This window comes from Callionymus lyra, chromosome 16 (assembly GCF_982586985.1).
Source record: "Callionymus lyra chromosome 16, fCalLyr1.hap1.1, whole genome shotgun sequence".
In the NCBI taxonomy this organism is placed as follows: Eukaryota; Metazoa; Chordata; class Actinopteri; order Syngnathiformes; family Callionymidae; genus Callionymus; species Callionymus lyra.
Window position 1 is genome coordinate 24,752,346 of NC_141833.1, and position 22,981 is coordinate 24,775,326.

Consider the following 22,981-nt stretch of genomic DNA (forward strand, 5'->3'; position numbering starts at 1 on the left):
GTCTTCAAGAGTCTTCATGAGTCTTCATGAGTCTTCATGAGTCTTCATGAGTCTTCATGAGTCTTCATGCATCTTCATGCGTCTTCATGAGTCTTCATGAGTCTTCATGAGTCTTCATGAGTCTTCAAGAGTCTTCATGAGTCTTCATGAGTCTTCAAGAGTCTTCATGAGTCTTCATGAGTCTTCATGAGTCTTCATGAGTCTTCATGAGTCTTCATGCGTCTTCATGCGTCTTCATGAGTCTTCATGAGTCTTCATGAGTCTTCATGAGTCTTCATGAGTCTTCAAGAGTCTTCATGAGTCTTCATGAGTCTTCAAGAGTCTTCATGAGTCTTCATGAGTCTTCATGAGTCTTCATGAGTCTTCATGAGTCTTCATGAGTCTTCATGAGTCTTCATAAGTCTTCATAAGTCTTCATAAGTCTGGATGTTCTTCAGACGAGGTTCTTGTGAGACATTCAATGACCTTCGTGAAGAAACAGTTTGATGTGTGTGTGAGTCTCTTGTCAAAGTCACACCTGAACCCAGCTGTCAATCACTGCTTCATCAAGTCTCCACCCGTCAATCACCGGTCCTACCTCGGGTTCCTTTGGGACAGGGTCTCTCCAGGCTGGTCCCGGTGTGGGTCTCGGGCCAGTCGATGGCTCTCCTGGTCGTGGCCTCGCAGACGCGTCTGGGCGCCGGCGGCAGCTCAGGAACGAAGGTCTCCATCGTTCCAGAACCACGAGAGTCCTCGAAGGGATCCCTGCCGTCCCGGGGGTCCGCCCCCCCCACCGTCGGGTCACCTTGACCCCTGGAGGCTGCGGTGGTCGTGGCCGTCGTGGCTCTGGGTGTGGATGACGAGGAGTCGGTCGGCACTGAGGAGGAACCAATGAGATCAATGAAGGCCGGCGACCTTGAACCGTCTGAAGGAATCAGTCGCTGATGGAACGTCAACAATGAAGACGATTGTTTTACTATTTTAAACATTTGTTTACATTAAGAAGAAAACATTTGTTTACATGAAAGAAGAAAAAAATGCTTAAACGTTATTTGTAAAGAAATAATAAAGAAACTATTGGTGATGAAATGATGTTGATTCTCTAGAAAGATAATGAAGACAAAGTTACACAAACTACAGGTTGTGACGACAAGAGAAGTTTTCAACATTCACTCGTTCAGATGAAGAATCATGGCTTCAGTGTCGAGTACGAGAAGAACGACAGCAGAAGGTCCTGAAGCCATTAGAGCAGAGAGTCCATTACAGAGAAGAATCCATGCAGTCATTAGGAGTCAATGAACAGGATGTTTGACCTTTATTTCACCTTCATGTGAAGAACGTGAAGAACGTGAAGAAAGTGAAGAACGTGAAGAAAGTGAAGAACGTGAAGAACGTGAAGAACGTGAAGAAAGTGAAGAACGTGAAGAACGTGAAGAAATTGAAGAACGTGAAGAACGTGAAGAACGTGAAGAACGTGAAGAAATTGAAGAACGTGAAGAACGTGAAGAACGGGAAGAACGGGAAGAACGTGAAGAAATTGAAGAACGTGAAGAACGGGAAGAACGTGAAGAAATTGAAGAACGGGAAGAACGGGAAGAACGTGAAGAAATTGAAGAACGTGAAGAACGGGAAGAACGTGAAGAACGGGAAGAACGGGAAGAACGTGAAGAACGTGAAGAAATTGAAGAACGTGAAGAACGTGAAGAACGTGAAGAACGTGAAGAACGGGAAGAACGTGAAGAACGTGAAGAAATTGAAGAACGTGAAGAAATTGAAGAACGTGAAGAACGGGAAGAACGTGAAGAAATTGAAGAACGGGAAGAACGTGAAGAAAGTGAAGAACGTGAAGAACGGGAAGTACGTGAAGAACGGGAAGAACGGGAAGAACGGGAAGAACGTGAAGAAATTGAAGAACGTGAAGAAAGTGAAGAATGTGAAGAACGGGAAGAACGGGAAGAACGTGAAGAACGGGAAGAACGGGAAGAACGTGAAGGACCGTGAAGAACGTGAAGAACGGGAAGAACGGGAAGAACGTGAAGAACGGGAAGAACGTGAAGAACGTGAAGAACGTGAAGAACGTGAAGAACGTGAAGAACGTGAAGAACGGGAAGAACGTGAAGAACGTGAAGAAATTGAAGAACGTGAAGAAATTGAAGAACGTGAAGAACGGGAAGAACGTGAAGAAATTGAAGAACGTGAAGAACGTGAAGGAAGTGAAGAACGTGAAGAACGTGAAGTACGTGAAGAACGGGAAGAACGGGAAGAACGGGAAGAACGGGAAGAACGTGAAGAAATTGAAGAACGTGAAGAAAGTGAAGAACGTGAAGAACGTGAAGAACGGGAAGAACGGGAAGAACGGGAAGAACGGGAAGAACGTGAAGAACGTGAAGAACGGGAAGAACGTGAAGAACGTGAAGAAATTGAAGAACGTGAAGAACATGAAGAACATGAAGAAAGTGAAGAACGTGAAGAACGTGAAGAACGTGAAGAACGGGAAGAACGTGAAGAACGTGAAGAAATTGAAGAACGTGAAGAAATTGAAGAACGTGAAGAACGGGAAGAACGTGAAGAAAGTGAAGAACGGGAAGAACGTGAAGAACGTGAAGAACGGGAAGAACGGGAAGAACGGGAAGAACGTGAAGAACGGGAAGAACGGGAAGAACGTGAAGAAATTGAAGAACGTGAAGTAAGTGAAGAACGTGAAGAACGGGAAGAACGGGAAGAACGGGAAGAACGTGAAGAACGGGAAGAACGTGAAGAACGTGAAGAAATTGAAGAACGTGAAGAACATGAAGAACATGAAGAAAGTGAAGAACGTGAAGAACGGGAAGAACGTGAAGAACGTGAAGAACGGGAAGAACGGGAAGAACGTGAAGAACGTGAAGAACGTGAAGAAATTGAAGAACGTGAAGAACATGAAGAACATGAAGAAAGTGAAGAACGTGAAGAACGGGAAGAACGTGAAGAACGTGAAGAACGTGAAGAACAGGAAGAACATGAAGAAAGAATCTTCCATCATATGGACTGAAAGACTAGAAATAACGTTTTTCTGCAAAGAATATTTCATGAGTTCGTCTTTTGTACGTGAAAGTTTGACATTTGAGTTGAAGATGGAATCAAAAGAGTGTTTGTGAAGCTTCTGTGTCGTCTTTGGAAGGAAAACATCATCCAACATCATCCATCATCATCCATCATCATCCAACATCATCCAACATCATCCATCATCATCCATCATCATCCAACATCATCCAACATCATCTAACATCATCTAACATCATCCATCATCATCCAACATCATCCAACATCATCCATCATCATCCATCATCATCCAACATCATCCAACATCATCTAACATCATCCAACATCATCCATCATCATCCAACATCATCCAACATCATCCAACATCATCCAACATCATCCGACATCATCCATCATCATCCAACATCATCCATCATCATCCATCATCATCCATCATCATCCATCATCATCCAACATCATCCAACATCATCCATCATCATCCAACATCATCCATCATCATCCATCATCATCCAACATCATCCATCATCATCCAACATCATCCATCATCATCCATCATCATCCAACATCATCCAACATCATCCATCATCATCCAGCATCATCCATCATCATCCATCATCATCCAACATCATCCATCATCATCCATCATCATCCATCATCATCCAACATCATCCATCATCATCCAACATCATCCGACATCATACATCATCATCCAACATCATCCATCATCATCCAACATCATCCGACATCATACATCATCATCCAACATCATCCATCATCATCCATCATCATCCATCATCATCCAACATCATCCATCATCATCCAACATCATCCGACATCATCCAACATCATCTAACATCATTTGACATCATCCATCATCATCCAACATCATCCATCATCATCCAACATCATCCGACATCATCCAACATCATCTAACATCATTTGACATCATCCATCATCATCCATCATCATCCAACATCATTCAACATCATTTGACATCATCCATCATCATCCATCATCATCCAACATCATCCGACATCATCTAACATCATCCAACATCATCCGACATCATCCATCATCATCCAACATCATCCATCATCATCCATCATCATCCGACATCATCCATCATCATCCAACATCATCCATCATCATCCATCATCATCCAACATCATCCAACATCATCCAACATCATCCAACATCATCCGACATCATCCATCATCATCCAACATCATCCATCATCATCATCCAACATCATCCGACATCATCTAACATCATCCAACATCATCCATCATCATCCAACATCATCCAACATCATCCATCATCATCCAACATCATCCATCATCATCCAACATCATCCATCATCATCCATCATCATCCAACATCATCCGACATCATCTAACATCATCCAACATCATCCATCATCATCCAACATCATCCATCATCATCCATCATCATCCAACATCATCCATCATCATCCATCATCATCCAACATCATCCAACATCATCCATCGTCATCCATCATCATCCAACATCATCTAACATCATCCATCATCATCCGACATCATCCGACATCATCCGACATCATCTAACATCATCCAACATCATCCAACATCATCCATCATCATCCATCATCATCCAACATCATCCATCGTCATCCATCATCATCCAACATCATCCATCATCATCCAACATCATCCAACATCATCCATCATCATCCAACATCATCCAACATCATCTAGCATCATCCAACATCATCCATCATCATCCAACATCATCCAACATCATCCATCATCATCCAACATCATCCAACATCATCCAACATCATCCAACATCATCTAACATCATCCAACATCATCCATCATCATCAACATCATCCAACATCATCCAACATCATCCATCATCATCCATCATCATCCAACATCATCCGACATCATCCGACATCATCTAACATCATCCAACATCATCCATCATCATCCAACATCATCCATCATCATCATCAATCATCCAACATCATCCAACATCATCCATCGTCATCCATCATCATCCAACATCATCCATCATCATCCAACATCATCCAACATCATCTAACATCATCCATCATCATCCAACATCATCCAACATCATCTAACATCATCCATCATCATCCAACATCATCTAACATCATCCATCATCATCCAACATCATCCAACATCATCTAACATCATCCATCATCATCCAACATCATCCAACATCATCCAACATCATCCATCATCATCCAACATCATCCAACATCATCCAACATCATCCATCATCATCCAACATCATCCAACATCATCCAACATCATCCAACATCATCCGACATCATCCATCATCATCCAACATCATCCATCATCATCATCCAACATCATCCGACATCATCCAGCATCATCCAACATCATCCAACATCATCCAACATCATCCAACATCATCCAGCATCATCCAACATCATCCAACATCATCCAGCATCATCCGACATCATCTAACATCATCCAACATCATCTAACATCATCCGACATCATCCGACATCATCCAACATCATCTAACATCATCCAACATCATCCAACATCATCCAGCATCATCCAACATCATCCAGCATCATCCAACATCATCCAACATCATCCGGCATCATCCAACATCATCTAACATCATCCGGCATCATCCGACATCATCCGACATCATCCGACATCATCCAACATCATCCGACATCATCTGGCATCATCCAACATCATCCGGCATCATCCAACATCATCCGGCATCATCTAACATCATCCAACATCATCCAACATCATCCGGCATCATCTAACATCATCCAACATCATCTAACATCATCCAACATCATCCAACATCATCCGGCATCATCCAACATCATCCGGCATCATCCAGCATCATCCAACATCATCCGGCATCATCCGGCATCATCCGGCATCATCCAACATCATCCGGCATCATCCAACATCATCCAGCATCATCCAACATCATCCGGCATCATCTAACATCATCCAACATCATCCAAGATCATCCAACATCATCCAACATCATCCGGCATCATCTAACATCATCCAACATCATCTAACATCATCTAACATCATCCAACATCATCCAACATCATCCAACATCATCCAACATCATCTAACATCATCCAACATCATCCAACATCATCCGGCATCATCCAACATCATCCGGCATCATCCAACATCATCCGGCATCATCTAACATCATCTAACATCATCCAACATCATCCAACATCATCCGGCATCATCTAACATCATCTAACATCATCCAACATCATCCAACATCATCCGGCATCATCCAACATCATCCGGCATCATCCGGCATCATCCAACATCATCCGGCATCATCTAACATCATCCAACATCATCCATCATCATCCAACATCATCTAACATCATCCAACATCATCCGACATCATCCAACATCATCCAACATCATCCGGCATCATCCAACATCATCCAACATCATCCAACATCATCCAACATCATCCGGCATCATCTAACATCATCTAACATCATCTAACATCATCCAACATCATCCAACATCATCCGGCATCATCCAACATCATCCAACATCATCCAACATCATCTAACATCATCCAACATCATCCAACATCATCCGGCATCATCCGGCATCATCCAACATCATCCAACATCATCCAACATCATCCAACATCATCTAACATCATCCAACATCATCCGACATCATCCAACATCATCCAACATCATCCGGCATCATCTAACATCATCCAGCATCATCCAACATCATCCAACATCATCCAACATCATCCAACATCATCCGACATCATCCAACATCATCCAACATCACCGACCCGACTCTCCATCACATCACGACTCTCAGGGAAACATTTCAAAGTCATCAGTCGAGGAAAGCTTTGGTTCTGTGATGAATCCCAGGTTGTTGTGGAACATCTGGAGATGATCCAACATCAGGGAGAAGGTTCCGCGAGAGCTTTTCTCACGACTCATGAACTGATACTAATCATTATTAATGATCATGATTATTATATTATATGAACGTGAAGAACGGGAAGAACGGGAAGAACGTGAAGAACGGGAAGAACGTGAAGAACGTGAAGAAATTGAAGAACGTGAAGAACGTGAAGAACGTGAAGAACGTGAAGAACGTGAAGAACGGGAAGAACGTGAAGAACGTGAAGAAATTGAAGAACGTGAAGAAATTGAAGAACGTGAAGAACGGGAAGAACGTGAAGAAATTGAAGAACGTGAAGAACGTGAAGGAAGTGAAGAACGTGAAGAACGTGAAGTACGTGAAGAACGGGAAGAACGGGAAGAACGGGAAGAACGTGAAGAAATTGAAGAACGTGAAGAAAGTGAAGAACGTGAAGAACGTGAAGAACGGGAAGAACGGGAAGAACGTGAAGAACGTGAAGAACGGGAAGAACGTGAAGAACGTGAAGAAATTGAAGAACGTGAAGAACATGAAGAACATGAAGAAAGTGAAGAACGTGAAGAACGTGAAGAACGTGAAGAACGGGAAGAACGTGAAGAACGTGAAGAAATTGAAGAACGTGAAGAAATTGAAGAACGTGAAGAACGGGAAGAACGTGAAGAAAGTGAAGAACGTGAAGAACGTGAAGAACGTGAAGAACGGGAAGAACGGGAAGAACGGGAAGAACGTGAAGAACGTGAAGAACGGGAAGAACGGGAAGAACGTGAAGAAATTGAAGAACGTGAAGTAAGTGAAGAACGTGAAGAACGTGAAGAACGGGAAGAACGGGAAGAACGGGAAGAACGTGAAGAACGTGAAGAACGGGAAGAACGTGAAGAACGTGAAGAAATTGAAGAACGTGAAGAACATGAAGAACATGAAGAAAGTGAAGAACGTGAAGAACGGGAAGAACGTGAAGAACGTGAAGAACGGGAAGAACGGGAAGAACGTGAAGAACGTGAAGAACGTGAAGAAATTGAAGAACGTGAAGAACATGAAGAACATGAAGAAAGTGAAGAACGGGAAGAACGGGAAGAACGTGAAGAACGTGAAGAACGTGAAGAACAGGAAGAACATGAAGAAAGAATCTTCCATCATATGGACTGAAAGACTAGAAATAACGTTTTTCTGCAAAGAATATTTCATGAGTTCGTCTTTTGTACGTGAAAGTTTGACATTTGAGTTGAAGATGGAATCAAAAGAGTGTTTGTGAAGCTTCTGTGTCGTCTTTGGAAGGAAAACATCATCCAACATCATCCAACATCATCCATCATCATCCAACATCATCCAACATCATCTAACATCATCCAACATCATCCATCATCATCCAACATCATCCAACATCATCTAACATCATCCATCATCATCCAACATCATCCAACATCATCTAACATCATCCATCATCATCCAACATCATCCAACATCATCCAACATCATCCAACATCATCCGACATCATCCATCATCATCCAACATCATCCATCATCATCCATCATCATCCATCATCATCCATCATCATCCAACATCATCCAACATCATCCATCATCATCCAACATCATCCATCATCATCCATCATCATCCAACATCATCCATCATCATCCAACATCATCCATCATCATCCATCATCATCCAACATCATCCAACATCATCCATCATCATCCAACATCATCCATCATCATCCATCATCATCCAACATCATCCATCATCATCCATCATCATCCAACATCATCCATCATCATCCATCATCATCCAACATCATCCAACATCATCTAACATCATCCATCATCATCCAACATCATCCAACATCATCCAACATCATCCAACATCATCCGACATCATCCATCATCATCCAACATCATCCATCATCATCCATCATCATCCATCATCATCCATCATCATCCAACATCATCCAACATCATCCATCATCATCCAACATCATCCATCATCATCCATCATCATCCAACATCATCCATCATCATCCAACATCATCCATCATCATCCATCATCATCCAACATCATCCAACATCATCCATCATCATCCAACATCATCCATCATCATCCATCATCATCCAACATCATCCATCATCATCCATCATCATCCATCATCATCCAACATCATCCATCATCATCCAACATCATCCGACATCATACATCATCATCCAACATCATCCATCATCATCCAACATCATCCGACATCATACATCATCATCCAACATCATCCATCATCATCCATCATCATCCATCATCATCCAACATCATCCATCATCATCCAACATCATCCGACATCATCCAACATCATCTAACATCATTTGACATCATCCATCATCATCCAACATCATCCATCATCATCCAACATCATCCGACATCATCCAACATCATCTAACATCATTTGACATCATCCATCATCATCCATCATCATCCAACATCATTCAACATCATTTGACATCATCCATCATCATCCATCATCATCCAACATCATCCGACATCATCTAACATCATCCAACATCATCCGACATCATCCATCATCATCCAACATCATCCATCATCATCCATCATCATCCGACATCATCCATCATCATCCAACATCATCCATCATCATCCATCATCATCCAACATCATCCAACATCATCCAACATCATCCAACATCATCCGACATCATCCATCATCATCCAACATCATCCATCATCATCATCCAACATCATCCGACATCATCTAACATCATCCAACATCATCCATCATCATCCAACATCATCCAACATCATCCATCATCATCCAACATCATCCATCATCATCCAACATCATCCATCATCATCCATCATCATCCAACATCATCCGACATCATCTAACATCATCCAACATCATCCATCATCATCCAACATCATCCATCATCATCCATCATCATCCAACATCATCCATCATCATCCATCATCATCCAACATCATCCAACATCATCCATCGTCATCCATCATCATCCAACATCATCTAACATCATCCATCATCATCCGACATCATCCGACATCATCCGACATCATCTAACATCATCCAACATCATCCAACATCATCCATCATCATCCATCATCATCCAACATCATCCATCGTCATCCATCATCATCCAACATCATCCATCATCATACAACATCATCCAACATCATCTAACATCATCCATCATCATCCAACATCATCCAACATCATCTAACATCATCCAACATCATCCATCATCATCCAACATCATCCAACATCATCCATCATCATCCAACATCATCCAACATCATCCAACATCATCCAACATCATCCAACATCATCTAACATCATCCAACATCATCCATCATCATCAACATCATCCAACATCATCCAACATCATCCATCATCATCCATCATCATCCAACATCATCCGACATCATCCGACATCATCTAACATCATCCAACATCATCCATCATCATCCAACATCATCCATCATCATCATCAATCATCCAACATCATCCAACATCATCCATCGTCATCCATCATCATCCAACATCATCCATCATCATCCAACATCATCCAACATCATCTAACATCATCCATCATCATCCAACATCATCCAACATCATCTAACATCATCCATCATCATCCAACATCATCTAACATCATCCATCATCATCCAACATCATCCAACATCATCTAACATCATCCATCATCATCCAACATCATCCAACATCATCCAACATCATCCATCATCATCCAACATCATCCAACATCATCCAACATCATCCAACATCATCCGGCATCATCTAACATCATCTAACATCATCCAACATCATCCAACATCATCCGGCATCATCTAACATCATCTAACATCATCCAACATCATCCAACATCATCCGGCATCATCCAACATCATCCGGCATCATCCAACATCACCGACCCGACTCTCCATCACATCACGACTCTCAGGGAAACATTTCAAAGTCATCAGTCGAGGAAAGCTTTGGTTCTGTGATGAATCCCAGGTTGTTGTGGAACATCTGGAGATGATCCAACATCAGGGAGAAGGTTCCGCGAGAGCTTTTCTCACGACTCATGAACTGATACTAATCATTATTAATGATCATGATTATTGACGTGTGGTGAGCACCAGTTCGATCATTACTGTGGATCGTCTCGTTCCTCAAACCATCTCAACTTCTCTGGAATGTTCTTGTCAAAGAGTGAAAACATTGAATGTTCCTCACAGTGACATCATTATTGATAATGAATCTTCACGATCTGCAGGATCAACACAGACAGGAAGTCACTGAGACACAGAACGTGAACTTCTTCAAGTCCTCGTCTGGACCTCAACATGTTTCTCTGAACCACGTGTCTGAAGATCAACTTTATTCTATTATCAACTCATCGTTACTTCTTCATGACCATCTTCATTCTTTTGCTTGAAGAAGTTTGAAGAAACATTCAAACTAACAACCAGGAAGTAACTCATCAGTTCCATGAAATAAAACAAAAGTTCTTTGATTTATGATCAACATCATTGTCAGAGAAACTTTATTGAACCTCAGACAATAATCCATTCAGAAGCTAAAGTCATGTCTTCCTTCAGTTTATTTTCCGTTTCTTCCACTCGTTCGTGTGTCTTAGAAGAAGATAAATCTGCTTTTATTTCTTACGATAAAAAGACAACATTGTTCCAGAGAAACACGTGAAACCTGAAGATGTTTTATTGATGATTCATGACTCGACTCGTGATTCAATATATTCTCATAATGTCGCGTCAGAGTGATCGGGTTTGAGAAGATTATCTTCATACCTGAGAGAACTTCAGCTCCACAGGCTGATCAAACATCTACAGCAACTTTAGATCATCAGAAGAAAAGTATCTTCAGAAATATAGCAATCATCATAACAAGGACGTCGCTCAATATTCCATGTTTGAGCCTCATGTTGACGTTTAAACAGTACAAGTGTGTGACACCAGAGTTGATACTAGTTGATGTTTAATGACACCAGAGTTGATACTAGTTGATGTTTAATGACACCAGAGTTGATACTAGTTGATGTTTAATGACACCAGAGTTGATACTAGTTGATGTTTAATGACACCAGAGTTGATACTAGTTGATGTTTAATGACACCAGAGTTGATACTAGTTGATGTTTAATGACACCAGAGTTGATACTAGTTGATGTTTAATGACACCAGAGTTGATACTAGTTGATGTTTAATGACACCAGAGTTGATACTAGTTGATGTTTAATGACACCAGAGTTGATACTAGTTGATGTTTAATGACACCAGAGTTGATACTAGTTGATGTTTAATGACACCAGAGTTGATACTAGTTGATGTTTAATGACACCAGAGTTGATACTAGTTGATGTTTAATGACACCAGAGTTGATACTAGTTGATGTTTAATGACACCAGAGTTGATACTAGTTGATGTTTAATGACACCAGAGTTGATACTAGTTGATGTTTAATGACACCAGAGTTGATACTAGTTGATGTTTAATGACACCAGAGTTGATACTAGTTGATGTTTAATGACACCAGAGTTGATACTAGTTGATGTTTAATGACACCAGAGTTGATACTAGTTGATGTTGATTGACACCAGAGTTGATACTAGTTGATGTTTAATGACACCAGAGTTGATACTAGTTGATGTTTAATGACACCAGAGTTGATACTAGTTGATGTGTAATGACACCAGAGTTGATACTAGTTGATGTTTAATGACACCAGAGTTGATACTAGTTGATGTTTAATGACACCAGAGTTGATACTAGTTGATGTTTAATGACACCAGAGTTGATACTAGTTGATGTTTAATGACACAAGAGTTGACACTAGTTGATGTTTAATGACATCAGAGTTGATACTAGTTGATGTTGATTGACACCAGAGTTGATACTAGTTGATGTTTAATGACACCAGAGTTGATACTAGTTGATGTTTAATGACACCAGAGTTGATACTAGTTGATGTTGATTGACACCAGAGTTGATACTAGTTGATGTTTAATGACACCAGAGTTGATACTAGTTGATGTTTAATGACACCAGAGTTGATACTAGTTGATGTGTAATGACACCAGAGTTGATACTAGTTGATGTGTAATGACACCAGAGTTGATACTAGTTGATGTGTAATGACACCAGAGTTGATACTAGTTGATGTGTAATGACACCAGAGTTGATACTAGTTGATTTTTAATGACACCAGAGTTGATACTAGTTGATGTTTAATGACACCAGAGTTGATACTAGTTGATGTTTAATGACACCAGAGTTGATACTAGTTGATGTTTAATGACACCAGAGTTGATACTAGTTGATGTTTAATGACACCAGAGTTGATACTAGTTGATGTTTAATGACACAAGAGTTGACACTAGTTGATGTTTAATGACATCAGAGTTGATACTAGTTGATGTGTAATGACACCAGAGTTGATACTAGTTAATGTTTAATGACACCAGAGTTGATACTAGTTGATGTTTAATGACACAAGAGTTGACACTAGTTGATGTTTAATGACATCAGAGTTGATACTAGTTGATGTTTAATGACACAAGAGTTGACACTAGTTGATGTTTAATGACATCAGAGTTGATACTAGTTGATGTTTAATGACACCAGAGTTGATACTAGTTGATGTTTAATGACACCAAAGTTGATACTAGTTGATGTTTAATGACACCAGAGTTGATACTAGTTGATGTGTAATGACACCAGAGTTGATACTAGTTGATGTGTAATGACACCAGAGTTGATACTAGTTGATGTGTAATGACACCAGAGTTGATACTAGTTGATGTGTAATGACACCAGAGTTGATACTAGTTGATGTGTAATGACACCAGAGTTGATACTAGTTGATGTGTAATGACACCAGAGTTGATACTAGTTGATGTGTAATGACACCAGAGTTGATACTAGTTGATGTTTAATGACACCAGAGTTGATACTAGTTGATGTTTAATGACACCAGAGTTGATACTAGTTGATGTTTAATGACACCAGAGTTGATACTAGTTGATGTGTAATGACACCAGAGTTGATACTAGTTGATGTGTAATGACACCAGAGTTGATACTAGTTGATGTGTAATGACACCAGAGTTGATACTAGTTGATGTGTAATGACACCAGAGTTGATACTAGTTGATGTGTAATGACACCAGAGTTGATACTAGTTGATGTGTAATGACACCAGAGTTGATACTAGTTGATGTTTAATGACACCAGAGTTGATACTAGTTGATGTTTAATGACACCAGAGTTGATACTAGTTGATGTTTAATGACACCAGAGTTGACACTAGTTGATGTGTAAGCTTTAAATAACTTCTTTAACAAACACTATTAAATGGCTGTACGTGTCTCTTGTGATTGTTTCTCTTCAAACCTGTGACACGAACACATGAAAAATGTCCATAATATGGTGTGATTTGAGGCTCAGTCGCTCCACATATGAAGCTCTGTCTGCTGATGGAATATTTTGGTGACAGAAGAAGAAACACAAGAGCTGGACGTCAGAACGTTGAGATGATGGAAGTGTTTCAAAGATGTGAGGAACTCGTTCTTCGAGCAGAAACAGAAGAACATCTTGCTTCTGCTCGAGGTCATTTCTGCGGCGTAGAAGATGTATCTGCAGCATCTTCACCAGCAGATCAAAGCTTCGACACACATGTGCAGAAACACTTCATTACCATCTGCTGCGAATATGTTGATGCTATGAACGTTCAGCAGGAGAAGTGAAGCATCAACACAAGTAGAGAAACATCATTAACTGTCTTTGGGGAACTTTGAAGATACTTTAAGAATATTATTAGTATTATTATTATTACTGACAGAATAAAACAAATTATTATTATTATTATTACTGTCAGAAACAAACAAATTATTATTATTATTATTACTGTCAGAATAAAACAAATTATTATTATTATTATTACTGTCAGAATAAAACAAATTATTATTATTATTATTACTGACAGAATAAAACAAATTATTATTATTATTATTATTACTGACAGAATAAAACCAATTATTATTATTATTATTACTGTCAGAATAAAATAAATTATTATTATTATTATTATTACTGTCAGAATAAAATAAATTGTTATTATTATTATTACTGTCAGAATAAAACAAAATGTTATTATTATTATTACTGTCAGAAACAAACAAATTATTATTATTATTATTACTGTCAGAAACAAACAAATTATTATTATTATTATTACTGTCAGAATAAAATAAATTGTTATTATTATTATTACTGTCAGAATAAAACAAAATATTATTATTATTATTATTACTGTCGGAATAAAATTAATTATTATTATTATTATTATTACTGACAGAATAAAACAAATTATTATTATTATTATTATTATTACTGACAGAATAAAACAAATTATTATTATTATTATTACTGTCAGAAACAAACAAATTATTATTATTATTATTACTGTCAGAAACAAACAAATTATTATTATTATTATTACTGTCAGAATAAAAGAAATTGTTATTATTATTATAACTGTCAGAATAAAAGAAATTATTATTATTATTATTACTGTCAGAAACAAACAAATTATTATTATTATTATTACTGTCAGAATAAAATAAATTGTTATTATTATTATTACTGTCAGAAACAAACAAATTATTATTATTATTATTATTACTGTCAGAATAAAACAAATTGTTATTATTATTATTACTGTCAGAATAAAACAAAATATTATTATTATTATTATTACTGTCGGAATAAAATTAATTATTATTATTATTATTATTACTGACAGAATAAAACAAATTATTATTATTATTATTATTATTATTACTGACAGAATAAAACAAATTATTATTATTATTATTACTGTCAGAAACAAACAAATTATTATTATTATTATTACTGTCAGAAACAAACAAATTATTATTATTATTATTACTGTCAGAATAAAATAAATTGTTATTATTATTATTACTGTCAGAATAAAAGAAATTATTATTATTATTATTACTGTCAGAAACAAACAAATTATTATTATTATTATTACTGTCAGAATAAAATAAATTGTTATTATTATTATTACTGTCAGAAACAAACAAATTATTATTATTATTATTATTACTGTCAGAATAAAATAAATTGTTATTATTATTATTACTGTCAGAATAAAACAAATTGTTATTATTATTATTACTGACAGAATAAAATAAATTGTTATTATTATTATTACTGTCAGAACAAAAGTCAAATCCTCAACCAGCCAGACAGAAAATTGAGCTGAGCCAACACATGAGTGTGGAGAACAGACTGAAGGAAAAAACGTCAACTGCCTTCCTTGACCTTTCACCTTCCAGGTCACAGTGAATCCTGATCCTGTTCACAGTGAATCCAGATCCAGTTCACAGTGAATCCAGATCCAGTTCACAGTGAATCCAGATCCAGTTCACAGTGAATCCTTATCCAGTCCATGTCTTTTGTTGCAGGTCCATGTCATGAAGGAGGAGGTTTAAGGTGACTTTAGAGCAGCTTCAGCATCTTCGTATCTGAGCTGGAGAAGGAAAAGTCTTGTCTCTGCTCTGATAAGAAGGTTCAGGATGAAGGTGAGGACGACTCATGGACAAGAAGGTTCAGGATGAACCAGAGGACGACTCATGGACGAGAAGGTTCAGGATGAATGTGAGGAGGACTCATGGACGAGAATGTTCAGGATGAAGGTGAGGACGACTCATGGACAAGAAGGTTCAGGATGAACGTGAGGATGACTCATGGACAAGAAGGTTCAGGATGAACGTGAGGATGACTCATGGACAAGAAGGTTCAGGATGAACGTGAGGACGACTCATGGACAAGAAGGTTCAGGATGAACGTGAGGACGACTCATGGACAAGAAGGTTCAGGATGAACGTGAGGATGACTCATGGACAAGAAGGTTCAGGATGAACGTGAGGACGACTCATGGACGAGAAGGTTCAGGATGAACGTGAGGACGACTCATGGACGAGAAGGTTCAGGATGAACGTGAGGACGACTCATGAACAAGAAGGTTCAGGATGAACGTGAGGAGGACTCATGGACAAGAAGGTTCAGGATGAACGTGAGGACGACTCATGGACAAGAAGGTTCAAGATGAACGTGAGGACGACTCATGGACAAGAAGGTTCAGGATGAACGTGAGGAGGACTCATGGACAAGAAGGTTCAAGATGAACGTGAGGAGGACTCATGGACAAGAAGGTTCAAGATGAACGTGAGGAGGACTAATGGACAAGAAGGTTCAGGATGAACGTGAGGACGACTCATGGACGAGAAGGTTCAGGATGAACGTGAGGACGACTGATGGACAAGAAGGTTCAGGATGAACGTGAGGAGGACTCATGGACAAGAAGGTTCAGGATGAACGTGAGGAGGACTCATGGACAAGAAGGTTCAAGATGAACGTGAGGACGACTCATGGACAAGAAGGTTCAGGATGAACGTGAGGACGACTCATGAACAAGAAGGTTCAAGATGAACGTGAGGACGACTCATGGACAAGAAGGTTCAGGATGAACGTGAGGAGGACTCATGGACAAGAAGGTTCAGGATGAACGTGAGGACGACTCATGGACAAGAAGGTTCAGGATGAAAGAGGACGACTCATGGACAAGAAGGTTCAGGATGAACGTGAGGACGACTCATGGACGAGAAGGTTCAGGATGAACGTGAGGAGGACTCATGGACGAGAAGGTTCAGGATGAACGTGAGGACGACTCATGGACAAGAAGGTTCAGGATGAAAGAGGACGACTCATGGACGAGAAGGTTCAGGATGAACGTGAGGACGACCCATGGACAAGAAGGTTCAGGATGAACGTGAGGAGGACTCATGGACAAGAAGGTTCAGGATGAACGTGAGGACGACTCATGGACAAGAAGGTTCAGGATGAACGTGAGGACGACTCATGGACAAGAAGGTTCAGGATGAACGTGAGGACGACTCATGGACGAGAAGGTTCAGGATGAACGTGAGGAGGACTCATGGACAAGAAGGTTCAGGATGAACATGAGGACGGCTCATGGACAAGAAGGTTCAGGATGAACGTGAGGACGACTCATGGACATGAAGGTTCAGGATGAACATGAGGACGACTCATGGACGAGAAGGTTCAGGATGAACGTGAGGACGACTCATGGACGAGAAGGTTCAGGATGAACGTGAGGACGACTCATGGACGAGAAGGTTCAGGATGAACGTGAGGACGACTCATGGACAAGAAGGTTCAGGATGAACGTGAGGACGACTCATGGACAAGAAGGTTCAGGATGAACGTGAGGAGGACTCATGGACAAGAAGGTTCAGGATGAAAGAGGACGACTCATGGACAAGAAGGTTCAGGATGAACGTGAGGACGACTCATGGACGAGAAGGTTCAGGATGAACGTGAGGAGGACTCATGGACAAGAAGGTTCAGGATGAACGTGAGGACGACTCATGGACAAGAAGGTTCAGGATGAACGTGAGGACGACTCATGGACGAGAAGGTTCAGGATGAACGTGAGGAGGACTCATGGACAAGAAGGTTCAGGATGAACGTGAGGACGACTCATGGACATGAAGGTTCAGGATGAACGTGAGGACGACTCATGGACGAGAAGGTTCAGGATGAACGTGAGGACGACTCATGGACAAGAAGGTTCAGGATGAAAGAGGACGACTCATGGACGAGAAGGTTCAGGATGAACGTGAGGACGACCCATGGACAAGAAGGTTCAGGATGAACGTGAGGAGGACTCATGGACAAGAAGGTTCAGGATGAACGTGAGGACGACTCATGGACAAGAAGGTTCAGGATCAACGTGAGGACGACTCATGGACAAGAAGGTTCAGGATGAACGTGAGGACGACTCATGGACGAGAAGGTTCAGGATGAACGTGAGGAGGACTCATGGACAAGAAGGTTCAGGATGAACATGAGGACGACTCATGGACAAGAAGGTTCAGGATGAACGTGAGGACGACTCATGAACAAGAAGGTTCAGGATGAACGTGAGGATGACTCATGGACAAGAAGGTTCAGGATGAACGTGAGGATGACTCATGGACAAGAAGGTTCAGGATGAACGTGAGGACGACTCATGGACATGAAGGTTCAGGATGAACGTGAGGACGACTCATGGACATGAAGTTTCAGGATGAACATGAGGACGACTCATGGACGAGAAGGTTCAGGATGAACGTGAGGACGACTCATGGACATGAAGGTTCAGGATGAACATGAGGACGACTCATGGACGAGAAGGTTCAGGATGAACGTGAGGACGACTCATGGACGAGAAGGTTCAGGATGAACGTGAGGACGACTCATGGACGAGAAGGTTCAGGATGAAGGTGAGGACGACTCATGGACATGAAGGTTCAGGATGAAGGTGAGGAGGACTCATGGACGAGAAGGTTCAGGATGAAGGTGAGGACGACTCATGGACATGAAGGTTCAGGATGAAGGTGAGGAGGACTCATGGACAAGAAGGTTCAGGATGAACGTGAGGACGACTCATGGACATGAAGGTTCAGGATGAAGGTGAGGAGGACTCATGGACGAGAAGGTTCAGGATGAACGTGAGGAGGACTCATGGACAAGAAGGTTCAGGATGAAAGAGGACGACTCATGGACGAGAAGGTTCAGGATGAACATGAGGAGGACTCATGGACGAGAAGGTTCAGGATGAACGTGAGGACGACTCATGGACGAGAAGGTTCAGGATGAACGTGAGGACGACTCATGGACGAGAAGGTTCAGGATGAACGTGAGGACGACTCATGGACGAGAAGGTTCAGGATGAACGTGAGGATGACTCATGGACGAGAAGGTTCAGGATGAACGTGAGGACGACTCATGGACGAGAAGGTTCAGGATGAAAGAGGACGACTCATGGACGAGAAGGTTCAGGATGAAGGTGAGGACGACTCATGGACATGAAGGTTCAGGATGAACATGAGGACGACTCATGGACAAGAAGGTTCAGGATGAAGGTGAGGACGACTCATGGACGAGAAGGTTCAGGATGAAAGAGGACGACTCATGGGCGAGAAGGTTCAGGATGAACATGAGGAGGACTCATGGACAAGAAGGTTCAGGATGAAGGTGAGGACGACTCATGGACGAGAAGGTTCAGGATGAAAGAGGACGACTCATGGACGAGAAGGTTCAGGATGAACATGAGGACGACTCATGGACAAGAAGGTTCAGGATGAACGTGAGGACGACTCATGGACGAGAAGGTTCAGGATGAAAGAGGACGACTCATGGACGAGAAGGTTCAGGATGAACATGAGGAGGACTCATGGACGAGAAGGTTCAGGATGAACGTGAGGACGACTCATGGACGAGAAGGTTCAGGATGAACCAGAGGACGACTCATGGACGAGAAGGTTCAGGATGAAGGTGAGGACGACTCATGGACATGAAGGTTCAGGATGAAGGTGAGGAGGACTCATGGACGAGAAGGTTCAGGATGAAAGAGGACGACTCATGGACGAGAAGGTTCAGGATGAAGGTGAGGACGACTCATGGACATGAAGGTTCAGGATGAAGGTGAGGAGGACTCATGGACAAGAAGGTTCAGGATGAAGGTGAGGAGGACTCATGGACATGAAGGTTCAGGATGAAGGTGAGGACGACTCATGGACGACGAGCGTCACAGCAGCTGCTGAAGGACAAACATGTCGCAGGAGTGAAGGAGGAGAAGAAAAAGACTTGGTAACTTGTCTCTGGTCCATGAATCTTTATGGACACGATTAATTTCTTCTGCGCCTCAAGTGCGTCTCAGTCTCAGAGACACAAAGACGTTCATGAGATGAACCTGCAGGACTGACTCGTGTCCTTCAGAGACTCATCAGGACATCGATCCTAATCCTCGCCAGTGAAGAAGTTAAAGGGACTTAAGAAACATAATAAACATGAACCAATTATTTTCAAGTACCATCGAGTCTCGATCCTCTCTCTGCTCCTCAGAACGTTTCTAAATGTTCTTCTGAAGCCTTCAGTGATGCGTGTGCAGCTCAGATGAATCACAACAACATGGAGGACAAATGGGTGAAGATATTGTGTCAAAACTTGTTCTAGTGAATAAAACTGCGTCTGAAGAGGGTTTAGAGTTTGATGCGCTTGAGGTTCAACATATTGAAGTATTCAAGAGCAGCAGGTGTTCGACCGAAGCCTTCATGAAAGATGTTCCACAGAGAAGCTCAAGTTGATCATCTTTCTGCTGAAGGTTAACAACGTTCCTGTCAGACGAACACGATCCACGGATGATTCGAGTCGACATTATCGTCATCGACGTGTTTTGTCTTCTTACGTCGACTTAAGACTTAACTTAAGTCTCACCTTAACTTAACCAGCAGAGCTTTAGTTATTCAACAATATCTACGGTTTTCTAATCAAAACTATAAAACACAGAATCATACAACGATCACTTTTGTGACGTGACCTGAGCTGGAGGCTAAACATCTTTGTGTCGTTCTGTCGCACATATGTGTCACATTGTTGTTCAAGCAGATAATAACACGATAATTACACGATAATAACACGATAATTACATGATAATAACATGATAATTACATGATAATAACACGATAATAACATGATAATAACACGATAATTACATGATAATAACACGATAATAACATGTTAATAACATGATAATAACACAATAATAACACGATAATAACATGATAATTACATGATAATAACACGATAATAACATGATAATTACATGATAATTACATGATAATAACATGATAATTACATGATAATAACACGATAATAACATGATAATTACATGATAATAACATGATAATAACATGATAATAACACGATAATAACATGTTAATAACATGATAATAACACAATAATAACACGATAATAACATGATAATTACATGATAATAACGGATAAAGGCTCCATCAGTTTAAAAACAGCAGCTAAACGAATGAATCTCAAACATCCTGGGATATAGTCATAGATGTTTGAGTAAGTGTGTGTGTGTGTGTGTGTGTGTGTGTGTGTGTGTGTGTGTGTGTGTGTGTGTGTGTGTGTGTGTGTGTGTGTGTGTGTGTGTGTGTGTGTGTGTGTGTAGATATTTGATTGTCATCGTGTGAAGTGAATTCATTTCATCTTTCCTTGACGTGTGTCACGATGTTCGCTTCCACTGGAGGAAATTCAATGAAATGTGTGATGTTTGCTCAGCTGTGTGACCTGTTTTGATACTGCTGCAGATGATGAAGATGATGAAGATGAAGATGATGATGATGATGTAGATGATGATGATGATGATGTAGATGATGATGATGATGATGATGATGATGATGATGATGATGATGAAGATGATGAAGATGATGAAGATGAAGATGATGATGATGATGATGAAAATGATGATGATGATGATGAAAATGATGATGATGATGAAGATGAAGATGAAGATGATGATGATGATGATGATGAAGATGATGAAAATGAAGATGTAGATGATGATAAAGATAATGATGATGATGAAAATGAAGATGATGATGAAGATGATGATGATGAAAATGAAGATGTAGATGATGATGAAGATGATGATGATGATGATGATGAAAATGAAGATGATGATGATGATGAAGATGATGATGATGAAAATGAAGATGTAGATGATGATAAAGATAATGATGATGATGAAAATGAAGATGATGATGATGATGATGATGATGAAAATGAAGATGATGATGATGATGAAGATGATGAAGATGAAGATGATGATGATGATGATGATGATGATGAAGATGAAGATGATGATGATCCACTTGTTAATTAAAATCTATAAGTCCTTCAACCAGTGGATCCAGAATCAAAGTGTTTTCTTTCAATTCAAGCTTTGCTTGTTCAGGAAAACTCACTTGAAACCTCTTGAGTTCTCGTCCTGGAACGATTCCAGGGAACAGCAGGAAAACAA

At 40.3% G+C, this 22,981-nt stretch overlaps 1 protein-coding gene across 3 annotated transcripts in view; it reads right to left on the reverse strand.

Annotated features, from left to right (window-relative positions):
* Positions 1 to 22,981, reverse strand: part of adgrl2b.1 (adhesion G protein-coupled receptor L2b, tandem duplicate 1) — a gene marked incomplete at its 3' end in the record, with an annotated part of 112,935 nt that overhangs the window by 38,823 nt on the left and 51,131 nt on the right. For all 3 annotated transcript variants that reach the window (XM_087810408.1, XM_087810409.1, XM_087810407.1), the window contains 1 exon segment: positions 578 to 856. In XM_087810408.1, coding sequence (XP_087666534.1) covers positions 578 to 856 — 279 coding nt within the window.